The sequence below is a fragment of the Saccostrea cucullata genome, unplaced genomic scaffold (genome assembly GCF_032062105.1).
Source record: "Saccostrea cucullata isolate Sc308-1 unplaced genomic scaffold, CSIRO_AGI_Scuc_v1 ctg915, whole genome shotgun sequence".
Classification (NCBI taxonomy): domain Eukaryota; kingdom Metazoa; phylum Mollusca; class Bivalvia; order Ostreida; family Ostreidae; genus Saccostrea; species Saccostrea cuccullata.
In genome coordinates this window covers 176,127-190,033 of record NW_026921535.1, presented here as the reverse complement: position 1 = coordinate 190,033, position 13,907 = coordinate 176,127, and the positions used below count along the sequence as shown (strand labels likewise).

The window sequence follows — 13,907 nt, the reverse complement described above, 5'->3', positions numbered from 1 at the left end:
CCAATGTTTTTTATGTCCCCATTTTACGACTTGCGTATCTGTAGCAGGTCCCCAGTATGGGGGAGCCACACACGCACACAAACACACACACGAAAGAGGATTTTCGAGTTTGGGCATTTTGTAATTTTCGGGGTTTTTTTTTTTTTTGCTTCAGAAAAAAGATTTCAGGTTGCCCCCCCCCCACTTTCAAAAAAGATAAGAAAGATGCTACGTGCCTGGAGTATAAATGCAGAGATAATTTTAGGCTATCTGACCAGGCGAAAAGGGACTTTGAAGAGTATGGATACATCTTAATCAAGTGAGAAAGATAATTTATTCAGGTACCTACATGATCATATTAGCGCTCGTGATAAATAATATTTTCATATAATCAGTACTGTAAAACTTAAATCCCATTTCCCAAAGTGAAATAAAGGATACATTCCGCAGACATCTATATAAATAGTGTATGCTTTGAAGCTTGGAATGTTTGAATCCGTACAAATACAAAATCATTAGCCATTCACGTATAAATCGAGAATGATGAACTTTCAACCTCTAAATTTTTAACGCCTTTTTACGACTTGAATTCATCATGTTCAGGACCACTGAGAGTGTTAATAAAGCGAAAGTTGTCAATTTTATCCACATCGCTGGATTAAATCATTCTTTTGCTGCCAAATGTTAATATAATTATAGAATAATATGATAATTATAGGCAAATTATTTAACTAATCTGTATATTTTATCCATCTCCAAACCCTTTATAATCGACTCTACAAGTGATAAACTAGCTTGATCAAAATTATTTGTTAGATTGCTGAAAATTCACTTCTGGTGAATTTATTGCCTGTAGAGACAACTATAAATGGTTTGGAGGTGGATAAAATATACACATTGGCTACGGAATGTGTCTAGAATTAGGTAGTGAAAGGTAGTTGATTGGCCAATGCTAGAAAGTGGAGAATTCCTCTCCCAAAAGTGTGCAAAAAATATTGCGCCGTAATTTGCACCTTTTTGCATTATGGGTTCTGTATTTTTTTGGTTAAAGACAAATATATAAAATCCACAGTAACTTGTGGACAGGACCCCCCCCCCCCCCCATATTCAACCCCGGGGCTTATTGGACATTTTTTCACAAATTATGTTCATTACACTTATTCATCATGTGCACAATATGAAAAAATCGTCAAAACCCCAAAATAATCGCTCCACGAAAAAATACCCCACTATACATTATAAGAGAGAAAGGTATGCAACTCCCGTTTGTTTTCGTTGTACCCTCACTGGTCTTTCTGGGTTTAAAAACATGTATTTATTTTATTTCAACCTGAAATGTCGATTCAAACCGTCTCTACATATATTTCTGTCCTAGTCCATGTTATCGTATTGACTCTGCATCTTGTGAGAATCCCACAATATCTCCTTAAACAATAATCCAGTCAGAACATTGAAATTTCCTTAGGTAATCGCAACGGAAGAGCATAGAGAATGTTTCACTTTTAGGATAACGTCCGAGAGAGTTTTGGCCTGACGTAATAATCTCTCTCGGGTGTTATCATACATTCTATATGCACTTCCGTTGCTTTTACTAAGGGAAATTTCAACGTTCTGACTGGAATGTTGTTTAAGGAATATTGCAGCACTGCATCGTACAGGTTCCTAACTCGGCAATCTATGAGTGTACCAACTTTACAGACATGCGTGAAAAGGACTTCATTCATCCTGATCGTAATACGTCACTAACGGAACACATTCGCGTTGTTCATTAATGGACTGACAAGAACAATATGTTATAACAAAACCTGAACGTCAAATTTTTGATAGTATACACAAAGTTTTACTCAAGATATTTCATAAGAAAAAGGAAAACAATGAAAATCTTGTTTTAATAATTACATCGTGATGAAGAAATTTGCAAGTATTTTAAAATTCATAATGAAAGAAAATTCTTTCTTTTCTCTCTCTCTCTCTCTCTCTCTCTCTCTCTCTGGATATATGTGTGATGTGTTCTGCATATATTTCAAGAGAGTTTTCTTTGGCGACCTTTGTAAGATAAGACTGCTACGTTAAAAAAAATACTCGTATTAATCTTTACTGTAAAAATAATTGTGATTGTTAAATTATTTAGTAATAAAAATTAAAAATGGAATTTCAACAATATTTATTGAGTTGATTAAAATGAATTCCACATCAAACAACCAATCAGAATTTGGAATAGAGAGTCGATGATTGGGGCAGTAAGCCCTGATTACATTGGTTAGAGGTACAGCAGAAGTGACACGTGTAATCTCCGCTGACTGGCACTTGACCATAGTTAATACAGTGGTCCTGGTCGGAAGTCTGAAGTAACCACTGGTTCCGGCATACAGTCTCGTTCACGCATCTGCTCCAAAGGAAAGATATCCACAAAGTGATAAGCATTAGATCTTCTAACATATATAATGACAAGGGGAACACAGCGGGTGTGACCGATGAACAGGGGATGCTTGCTCCTCCAAGGCACTGATCCCACCACTGGATTTACGAGGTGTCTCTGTTTTTTTATGACTGCTCGTTATATTCAGTTTTTATATATTGATGTTTCATCTATTGGATATTTGTCGCATCATAGACATGTTGCTTGTTTTGTTCTTTCGGTCTTATTAGAAATCTTTATTTTTACAATAGTTATGATCAAAATAAGCATTCAATCAACTATACATTTTGCCACCCTCAACAAGGCTGTAAATTATGTATTATACTAAAGTACTTTCTTAAGTGTTTTTAAACATATCTTTTTAATTAAAACGGACACTATGCAAACGTAATTTTGTAACCTTTTGAAGACCTTTGTGTTAGAATTGCTATGCACTATGTCCGTCATGCAGTAATTGTTGTTGGGTGAACAGGAGACGGTGGGCCCAATGTAAATACTACGTGTATCACAAGGAATATCTTTATTATAGTCCCCACACACCTGGCATTGAATAGCCGCTGTAAAAATAATACTTTAAAGTAAATATCAGTCCTAAAGGAAGTATTATTGCATGAAATAAACAAATTACCTTTGACTGTAAATGTACGTATTATTTTTTAAACCATAATTATTCCATAACATAACTACACTTTTGAATTATTTGACGTTACTCACGTCGAGGGGTAGTTGTCACAGGTGGCTTATTTTCTTCTACAGAATAAAATAGTTAACTCATTGGACAAGTAAAATTGATGCAAAGCATCAAATCTGCTGCTAACAAAATTTATCATTAAAAAAAGTACTGTACTTTCACGATTTTAAAAGCATTCGTGCAAGGAAAGCACTAGATATTCAAAGCTGAAATAGTGACCATTTTTACTCCAGACTGTCTTCAAAGCAACATAAATGAATGATTTTTAAAAAGAAATAAATGAATAAAACTTTTAGTTCATTTGCTCATCAAATGGATTCATCGAAGTAATAAAATCAATGATAAATGATAAGAATTTATTGTTATCAAAATAAAGATGTAAGCCTCTGAAGATGCACCACGTGTTGATACCCTGGATCTTAGTCACTTGATAATGCCCATGCATGGTTTCTGCAGAGAAGCCTTCGCAAAATTTACGGAAAAAATTATCCTTGTATCATTCGCAGCTGTAGCATATTCAAAACATTTTTTACTACTTGAACAACTTTTGAATTTTTATTCACCATGCACTTTCGAATTATTTTTACGTTACTCACGTCGAGGGGTAGTTGTCACAGGTGGCTTATATTCTTCTACAGAATAAAATAATAAAGTCACTGGATAAAAAGAATCATAAAATACCGAGATACACTGCTGAATTCATACTTGAAAAGTGAAGCTCAACATGAAAATAATCGAAATCATTCTATCAAAATGAAGCAGTGACATAAATATATTTAAGAACTATTTCTATGGGAAATACCTGTACAGAGGTTACAAGTTGACCTACACCGCAGGAAAGCGATATCGTAATGGAATCTTTGTTCTGGAATCGCGTGGCACACACCGTACTCTTTTAAAGTGTCACAATTTGTTATACTATCGGAGCAGTTACTTGGAGAATCTAAAACAAAGTTACAGTAATTTTATTTTGAGAATTACACTTCAAAAAGTTCATTTTAAAAATTATGAAATGAAAATCAAGATTTTTTTTTATCTTCTGCTAGACTTGTAAAAGCCCTTTGCATTGCACTATAAAGGGATGCACGAAGGATTTACTTTTTCGATGAGTGACTTTGTTTTCTACAGCAAAGACCAAAAAATACTAAATCAAATCAATATTTGTATAAGATTAAAAAAATCATACGACGAAGTAATTAAAAAATCTAAAACATATAACATAAACATACTTAGTATACTGAATGGAAAAAGAAACGCATAATAGCATAATAGCGAAAAATATTTAACAATGTGGCAGAAAATTATGATAATTGGTCAGATGTGTATTTTGGTTACTGTGCACTAAAATCGATGGTCATAATTACTCAACCATGTAATGTATGGTGTCACGCAGGGGAAGTAATAAAAAGCCAAATACACGTGCATGTTGATGATGACAATTTTGTGATCACATTTTGTAGTGCCAAGAGATGCATTAGAGTTATAGACATGTTTTCCGATATTTGCAGTCAGTATAAATTTCATGCAATCATGGTATGGATGACGGAAGTTACATTGGGTCTAGTAATTGAGTTGCATAAGTGATTAAAGAGGCAACAACATGTTGCTGTGCAGTTTGTTTTTAACTTTTCAACCAAAAAAGTTTTTTCGGTTGTCAGAGAGTAATTTTAAAAGGTTTCCAACCAACCCTGAGGGTGACGTTGGCACGTAACAACGTCACATTAAGATAGGGCTTTTCATCATGCTACCTCGGTTATTGTCAAGTCATTATCACTGAAACCGATATTTTTACGGCAGGCAATCCTACTCATATTTTTACCCTAATACTGACAGAAACTCTCTGCTCTCATTTCGTACTCAAGCTTGGCAACTTTACGTCGATTTTACTCTCACACGCGCACGTACGCCTCGTATGCATTACGTTTTTAGCATATTCACGCTGAGAAAATGTAGCCAGTGTTTGTCGAAATTTCCTTACAAACATTCACGTGTACAAAATCAGCTAGATTCTGTAAATTCTATCCTAAATCGAAAATTCGTGGGATTCATTGGGCGGGGGATTTGTTGGCTTTGGATTAATACAGCTACTCTCAACCATTAAGACTTCCGTCGGAAGGCTTGAATGATAATCCTTGAGAAAGATAAATACTCTGGTGAACTCAATGCACAAGAAAATCAAGGCTGTTACTGATGCGCAACGGAGATGATAATTTTTATTTTAATTTTGGAGGGTATCGACATACCAATTTCAATAACTCAGGAATTATCAGTCAAAATCACACAAGATTTCGGTTACTTGTTGTTTAATGTTGAATTAAAATGTTTGATAACAATACTGGAAAACATATTGGAAATAAAGTTTTAATTTTATTCCAAAGTTTATTATGCGTTTCTTTTTCCTTTCAGTATATTTTGCAGTCATAAAAATGAAATAGAAGACAACTATAATTATTAGTAATACGTTCGACTTATGTCAATTAAAATCCTGCAGTTACCAATTGAAAATGAAATAGTTGTCGCAGAAGAAACAGATCCAGTTGTTCCTCTGGGAGTCAGAGGAGTTATAGCTTCTGAAGAATTTGCTCTTAAGGACAAGGGAGAATATGTACTGCTTGAGGAAGGTATTGTTGTGGTGGTCGTAGTGTAGGAAGGTGAAGTTGATACATTGGAAATTGTTGTTGGCGTGGCTACACTAGTGTGCTTAAATGTGATTGGATTAGAAGCGTTAACCTTAGTATGTCCTGGGAATCCTGTCGTCGTTGGCAACGTGGTTGAGGATCGAAAGGTTTGAAAATACTTTTCATACGCCCCAACTGTAACAATATTTAATATAAAAAAGTATGACAAAACTAGAGGTACTGTGAGCAATGAGCTCACTAAATGATACCCCCCGTCTTCCATATGAATATAATAGAAGTGTCCATGTTTTGCTGTTGGAAACCCAAAAAAAGTGTCGGATCAAAAAGTAAAATAGGAGATGCATTATGGCAATATGTAATAAAGATTGTTTGAAAGTTTTATCAAATGTCATTCAGTGGTATGAGAGGAGTTGTGGATAAGAGATGGGTACCCCAAAGCGTAACAGACACACGGACGGGTGTACAGACAGACAGACAGACAGACAGACAGACGGACGGACATTTGTCAAAATGCGTAAACGAAAGGCGTTTCATTTGAATATTTTCATTCTAAGGAATTTAATGTAACGGAGTATATAATGCATAGGGTTAATCTTATCTGCTTATTTATCTTCACAGGTCATGGGTTTTTTGTCAGTACGGCTCCCCTCCCCACACCAGATACACATAAAACTGCCTTAGTTTCATACTTTGTATATCTTTTAAACAACAATATTAGTACCTTGATAATTGATTTATCTCCATGTTTAGCCATTGACGGCATAATTATCCTCTGATTATGTGGTCTTTGATTAGCTGTGATGGAGAGTGATTTAACATGAGGTGATGATGAACATGGCAAAGAAAGTAATGCAGGCACTTACTAATACACTGTACAGTTCTACAACAGATTAAGCCAGCTCCATCTGTACAATTATCCTAAAAAACAAAATCTTCCATCAGGTTGAAATTTCATGCATATTATCTGAGCAGGGTTTTTATGAAATATATGGAGATAACAAGCAGTATTCAAGCTCAAAAGTCCATAAAACAATACAAAATTTGAGTAGAGCACACAAGGACCTCCAAAACATCAGAGGCGGGATCAAACGCCACGGAGGAGTGAGTACCCCCTGCTGACCGGTCACAACCGCCGTGTGTTCCTTGTCAGGATCGGGGAATTCGGAAAAAATCCACCGTCAATTCAGTGTGTAAACAAAGGCCTAACAATTTGTATGAAAAACGTCAGTCAGCATTTGATTCAAAGATAAATCGTACTTGCTGACAGGGTATCAACCATAGAAATTACGAAATGATGACTTTAAATGAGAGTCCTGATATTCTTGTTTCATCAACTTGTTTGTCAATAATTTACTTTGCTGAAGAACTGTAGCTCTCCGAAAAATATATTGACAGACCGGAGAGCTACAGTGCCACATATTGAACTGTACATTTATCATTCACAAAAAAGTGCGCTGTTTCTCGATTCATTTCTTCGTGTTTTTAAAACTGTCCCTCAGATTATTACTAACCTGTATTCCTAACATATTTTTTCACTGTTTCCACAACAAAACATACCTTATAATTAGGGTATGTTAACAGCCCTTCTGGGCCTGAAATTTAGATCATCGATAATTTCGTCTATTCATTCTGCCATTTTGGTTTGCAAGATAATTCGGTCCAACACGCTTAATGCAGATGTTAACTACAAGAACAACAAGAATACCTGATAAAGGAGTATAAGGAATATTTTGAAATTTAGCTTTTTTGCAATTGGGGTAAGAATTTGGAAGAATTAATCCAGAAATAACTTTTTTTGCGCAATAAATATACAGTTTCTTCAATGGATGAAACTGTAACTCTCTGGTCTGTCAATATATATTTTACGGAGAGCTACAGTTATGCAGCTATAATTCACTTTGTTTTAGAAATTGTACATACGTAGAGCATGCTCTTGCGTATCGAATCAAATATGAAATTTGATTTTGAAAACCCCAATGATGGTTATTTCCATTCTCATGTTCATACTATAAACTAGGATCCAGTTGAGCAGAAATAAAGATCCCACAGAGTCGGACACATCCGTTACATATTTGGCTATTTAACTTTAAAAAGACGTTAATGGTTATCTAGAATAACCACGCTCTATGACAAAAGATTTAAAACGTCAACTTCCCTTTCTTATACAGCAATTTACCTTCATCACATGCACTTAGGAAGTTTATATCTATTAGTTAATTTGATACAGCACACTTTTTTATAAGTAAGAACAATTTCTAATACGATGCAAGTTAATAACAAACATGAGAGAATACTCAGCATTATCGTTTATTGTTATACCCTTATAAATATCATTCTATATATTTATTACTTTTAAAGAGTCCAACAAAAGAACTGTTTATTACATCGGTCTAACAATTTCACTATTGAACGGTCTTACATAAGAATTGTTAGAATGTGCAACGTCATTCGTCTGTTACGTCACAAGTAATTAATCATCGTTCAATATCGGTGATGCGAAAATAGCCTAAGTCAAGAGCTACAAGAGTTGTTGCTAACGGCAAGGTATGGAAGAAGGGAAGAGTATGTTTTGTGATAAATATTTTTTGTGATATAGATATATAATTGATTTTGTTCTTTCTCAGCTTAATTGTTTATATTTTAATACTGAAGAAGCCATAATTTTCCATATATACAGTAATTGATAATATAGCGTGTATTGATTAAATTGTTCAATCTTAAGTGAGCAGTGAAGGGTATAACAAAACAGTTATGGACTAGGATTCGGGCAACATATGATTTGTTGCAACATTTTCACCTTCAGGTCCAACAAATCATATGTTGCCCTCATATCCAGTCAATAACTATATAGTATTTGACTCAATGATAAATAGTATATGCTGACCAGGACATGTATCAACCAAAGAATTCACAAAATGATAACATTGACTAATGTTTTCCATACTAATTGTTAGTCCATCATATACGTACACACTGAATTGACGACGGATTTGTCCGTTATTTTTTGATAATGACAAGGAGCACTCTGCGTGTGTGACCGGTCAGCAGAGGGATACTCACTCATCCATGACACTTGATCCTGTCCCTGATGTTTTCGTAGTCCGTGTTTTCTCTTCTCCTAGTTTGTATTGTTTAATGAACTTTTGAGCTTGAATACTTTTCGTTCTCTTCATATATTTCTTCTAGCTTACTAACATTATGAGTTTAGTCTTCAAACTTTAACCATGTCACAGACAAGTGCATACATTTACATGTATAAAACCCGCTTTAAATTTATAATAAATGAGAGACTATGAGTATTATTAAGTTTTTGTGAATATATTTCAAGTTATTCATTACCGTAATGTCACAGTGAGTCATTGGCATAATCGATGCATTCTTTGAATCATATGATATTTTGCACACAACACATTTGGTATTGTTTTGGAAGTCACACTGGCCGTTCCTACAGATTGGACATTCCACCATATCCAGTTTTGTGGTTGTCTGTATCACCTTTGTAATAGTTCCCGTAGTTGGTAGCGTGGTAACTTGATGTGACGAAGGCGGAGTTGTTGAAATCATCCAATAATTGGATCCAAAGGCCTGCTCTAATCATAGTTATTTTTGTTTCATTTCACTTTTAACTATATTTTTTGTCTCAATATTCGAACACGGAATATTTCAACATCTTTTCTTCTTTTAACTTAAGACACACTTTTTTCACGATTTTGATTATTGATGTAAATATTGTAATGAAAAAGGTAAAATATGTCAGCAGTCTGTGTCAATTAATAACCTAAAATATAATTTTTGCCAAAAAAAATGAGTTTAGTTCAACACAAACCTATACATTTGATATCTCGGCAACAATGATGAGCATCGTCTGTGTGACATTGCTGTTCCTTTGATTGAAAAATCATCTTTGGTTAGTCTGATATTTAATTAATATTGATAATACAATGCAAAAGTGAGATGTGGTCAATTATCATTAAACAAATAATTATCGTCCTAAACAGACGTAAACAAACAGACTAAAAGGACCTCGTAGATATGTACCTGCTGTAAACATTTAAGATGAGGAGGGCTGTGGTCAGTGTGGTATTGACATTTATCACAAAGCGAGTAGTGGCATTTACCATTGTGATCACAACTTGGACAGAAAATAAAGTTTTCTAAAAAAAAAAATCCTAAAAGATCATCATATAAAACAGTTTGTAATAAACGTATAATGTGAATAATCTTAATGACGAAGCATTTAGAATTAAGTTTTTCCTTACCACCAATGTTTTGTCCTTTACAAAAAGATATATGCATGTACAGATTATGCAAAATAATAGTGTTCTTACTGCAGTATCAAAATACTTGAAATAAATGTCAAATGGCAGATCTTTAGTCAGAAAAACTTTCAAAATACAATGTGGCTTTTGCTTCAATCAGAACAAGATGTGTTTGTGATGTACCGGATGCCCCTGTATGGCAACATAGCAAATGTTAAATTTTCTTAAAAGAAAATTCACTGGAAATACAATTCTGAAATATGAAAGTAGGCCAAGGTCAACGTTTTTTCATACGTCCGGAAATATCCAAGGTCAAAGTTAAAAGATCAAGATAATTGGTATCCAATGAAAGGTCTTACCACAATAAATACATATGTGAAGTATGAAATCCCTAGCCCTAACCAAAAGTTATGGCCAAGGTTAAAAATTTTAAAAAGTAGCTCAAACTCAAAGGTCAAAGAGTCAAAGATCTTGCTATCAAATAAAAAGTCTTGTCAGAAGGATTAAAAATGTAAAGTATGAAAGCACTATACTTAACCCTTTAAAGGTTATGGTCAAGGTTTGCTTTTTATAAGAGGGTCAAACTCCAAGGTCAAAGGGTCAAATTTCTTGTTATCCGATGAAGGGACTATTCACAAGAATTACATATGTGAAGTTTGAGATTACTAGCCCTTAGCCTTCAAACATTATGGCCAAGGTTAAAAGTTTTTTCAAAAGCACAAAAATTTCCAAGGTCAAGGTCAAAGGGTCAAGATAATTTGTATCCAATGAAAGTTCTTGCCACAAAAAATACAAATTTGAAGTATGGAAGCCCTAGTTTTAACAGAAGCCCTTCAGAAGTTATGGCCAAGGTTAAAAATTTTAAAAAGTAGGTCAAACTCCAAGGTCAAAGGGTCAAAGGTCTTGCTATCAAATGAGAGGTCTTTTCAAAAAAATTATATTTTTAAAGTATGAAAGCACTAGACCTAACCCTTTAAAAGTTATGGTCAAGGTTTGCTTTTTAAAAGTAGGTCCAACTCCAAAGTTAAACTCAAAGAGTCAAAGTTCTTGGTACCCAATGAAGGTTCTTCTCACAAGGATTACATATTTGAGGTATGAAAGCCATCTCCCTTACCGTTCAAAAGTTATGGCCAAGTTTAAAGTTTTTTCTTAAGGGCATACGCAACGTACCTTACCTCCTGATAATTTTTCAAGATATTCTAAATTTTAACTTATAATACCATTACATGTTCTTAGACAAAAAAATCAGCATGCGTTACCAGGGGTTTTGAAAAGATATCAAATTGTGAACATTTTTGCATTAATCAAAGAAAAATGTTCAAAAATTACAAAACATAAATTCCAGATTTTTTTTCATAAAAAATTGTGTTAGGAAAGGTGTACAAATCCATATATAGACATTAAAAATATTGCACGCAGGTCCTTCATTTTGTGGAATTCTTCAACTCCAGGGAAAACCCCAATAAAGTTCATACTACGTTGCGTATGACCTTAAGTACGGAAATCGTCAAGGTAAAGAGGTCAAAGTTGTTGGTATCCAATGAAAGGTCTTTCAACAAAAAATACATATGTTAAGGATAAATGTCCTGATATCTCCTGTTCAAAAGGTATGGTCAAAGTAAAAAATTGGAATTTTTGTGTAAAAGTGGATCAAACTCTCAGGTCAAAAGGTCAAATTTGGTGGTACCCAAAGAAAGGTCTTATCACAAGGAATACACATGTGAAATATGAAAGTCATAGCTCCACTAAATCAAAAGTTATGGGCAATGTTTAAGTTTTTTGCGGACAAACAGACAGACAGACAAACATCTAGACTGACGGACAGACAGACAGACGTACACGACAAAAACTTCAAACCCTCGAAACTTCGTTTACGGGGGGGAGGCATAAAATTCAATAAGTCGAACCACTCCATTTTAAACCAAAAAAATTTTTTTTAAATGCATCAAAATAGAATTTCGGGTATATTTGCAATGTATTTTTGAAATACATAATGTTTATTTAAAGTCATAAACGATGCAGCTGTTCAGTGTCTGCGGTTTAAAATATTGCAGGTATTTTTTTTTCTGTAAGTTACTATTTGAAAAAGATTAATATTATAACTACAAAATGCTGCTGTTGTTGTTGTTATATTGAAAAAGTGGCACTGACCATTTTGATCACAATTTGGACAGAATATAGAGGTATCTTAAGAAATTAGCCTTAATTAACCGATAACATTTAATAACTTATTGCTTGTTCTTTGTTCTTGTGCATTTATGAGATTAATCTATAAATACATGGTATTTTGTACTATTCTGAAAATTTAACTTTTCTTCATTGTAGCATTAGACAAAATTACACATTTTTGATACCTCAAAATATTTTAAATATTTTCAACATAGTAAGTTGAAGATAGTTACTCCTTGTCCTCAGCATATCAAAATCATTAAACTTTGTGAAAAGAATTGTTTAATAATTATTTTTGATTAATAATTATTTATTAATTTTTTTTAAAAAATGCATAGAAATACAAGTTTATAGAACCTTAACAAATATATCTACTTAAGGAAAGCGAATCTTGATTTGAAATAAAACTTACGTAGTGAACTGTTTCCTTGGTCAATAGTATTAACCACAACTCCCAACCACTTTGCTTGAAACAACAATGAAATAACAATTCATTAAGAAATAAAATCTTTATTGAACTTCAATGAAAACAGTGAAATCATTTCTCAATGATATTGTTTATTTTCTTTTTACTATAAATAGAAGGTCGAGTAGAATGGAGGGCTGATTAAAATCTAGCTCCTATAATAAGTGGGAAAACAGTGTTTTACAGTAAGTTCATTTCAATCAAAACTGAAAAAAGTGATTATTTATTGTATATTTGACATATATGTTGCTTTGCAAACCCTAATGCTGGATAGAAAAGACATTTCGGCGTGTTTGTAAACTTTCTGGTGCCTCTATGTGTGAAAAGTGTTCACCGACTTATACTGAGCTAGGCAGACAACGTATGGACACAATAACATTGTATCACTCATTTGTGTGTATATAGATAGATAGATGTATATAGATAGGGATGTCATTGCAATCATCTCCTAATGATACAATTAGTCTAGTCTCGCAAAGTCATTCTATTATTTACGGAGAGACAATGGATACCGCTTCTCAGAGCTCGGCAGTTTCATTAGAAACAATTCACTCGCTGCTCATGCAAATGAACTCTAAACTATCACTCATTGAAAAAAACAATGTAGCTCTAGAGAAAAGACTCACAGAAATTGAAATGAAGATGTCAGACATAAAGACTATAAATGACTCGGTATCAACACTGAAAAGTAAAGTATGCACTATTGAGAACGATTTAAGCGCTATGAAACAGACAGTTTTTGATGTGGAGCAAAGTGCTGCAGCGACTGGTCAGATTTTTGACGACGTTAAAAAGACAGCAGAAAATGAATTGAAACTGTTAAAACATGAAGCTAAGACTATGCGCGATAATTTTAACGAAGAGTTAAGCTCGATGACACGACAAAACGAGGAACTACAGAGGTCAGTCACTGATTTAAAAAGCAGGTCAATGAGGGACAATCTTATTTTTAGTGGCATTCCAGAAACACCGAATGAAGACTGTGAGGCAGTTCTTCATCAATTCCTCGTAAACAAACTGAAAATCCGGGACTATATATCATTTGAACGGGTACATCGCATGGGGAAACCCGATGAATTTAGAACAAGGCCCAGAAACATAGTCGCCAAGTTCAGCTTTTATAAAGATAGAGAATTTGTCCGACGACGGGCACCCCAGAAGCTAAAACACACACAAATATGGATAAACGAACAATTCCCACCAGAGATAGAAGAGAAACGAAAAAAACTCTATCCTGTTATGCGAGAGGCTCGACTTAACGATAGACGTGTCAACTTAGTGGTGG

General features: G+C 34.0%; 1 protein-coding gene across 1 annotated transcript; it reads right to left on the bottom strand.

Moving 5' to 3' along the window:
• Positions 1–2,126: 2,126 nt before the first annotated feature.
• LOC134260220 (mucin-2-like) lies at positions 2,127–9,879 on the bottom strand. The gene is made up of 9 exons (XM_062742805.1): positions 9,767–9,879; positions 9,555–9,612; positions 9,068–9,318; positions 6,592–6,646; positions 5,585–5,902; positions 3,892–4,032; positions 3,686–3,721; positions 2,799–2,955; positions 2,127–2,365 (listed from the first exon to the last, which is right to left on the bottom strand). The coding sequence occupies exons 3-9, from the start codon at positions 9,290–9,292 to the stop codon at positions 2,185–2,187; spliced, it is 1,113 nt and encodes a 370-aa protein (XP_062598789.1). The 5' UTR covers positions 9,293–9,318; positions 9,555–9,612; positions 9,767–9,879; the 3' UTR covers positions 2,127–2,184.
• Between the last annotated feature and the right edge of the window lie 4,028 nt (positions 9,880–13,907).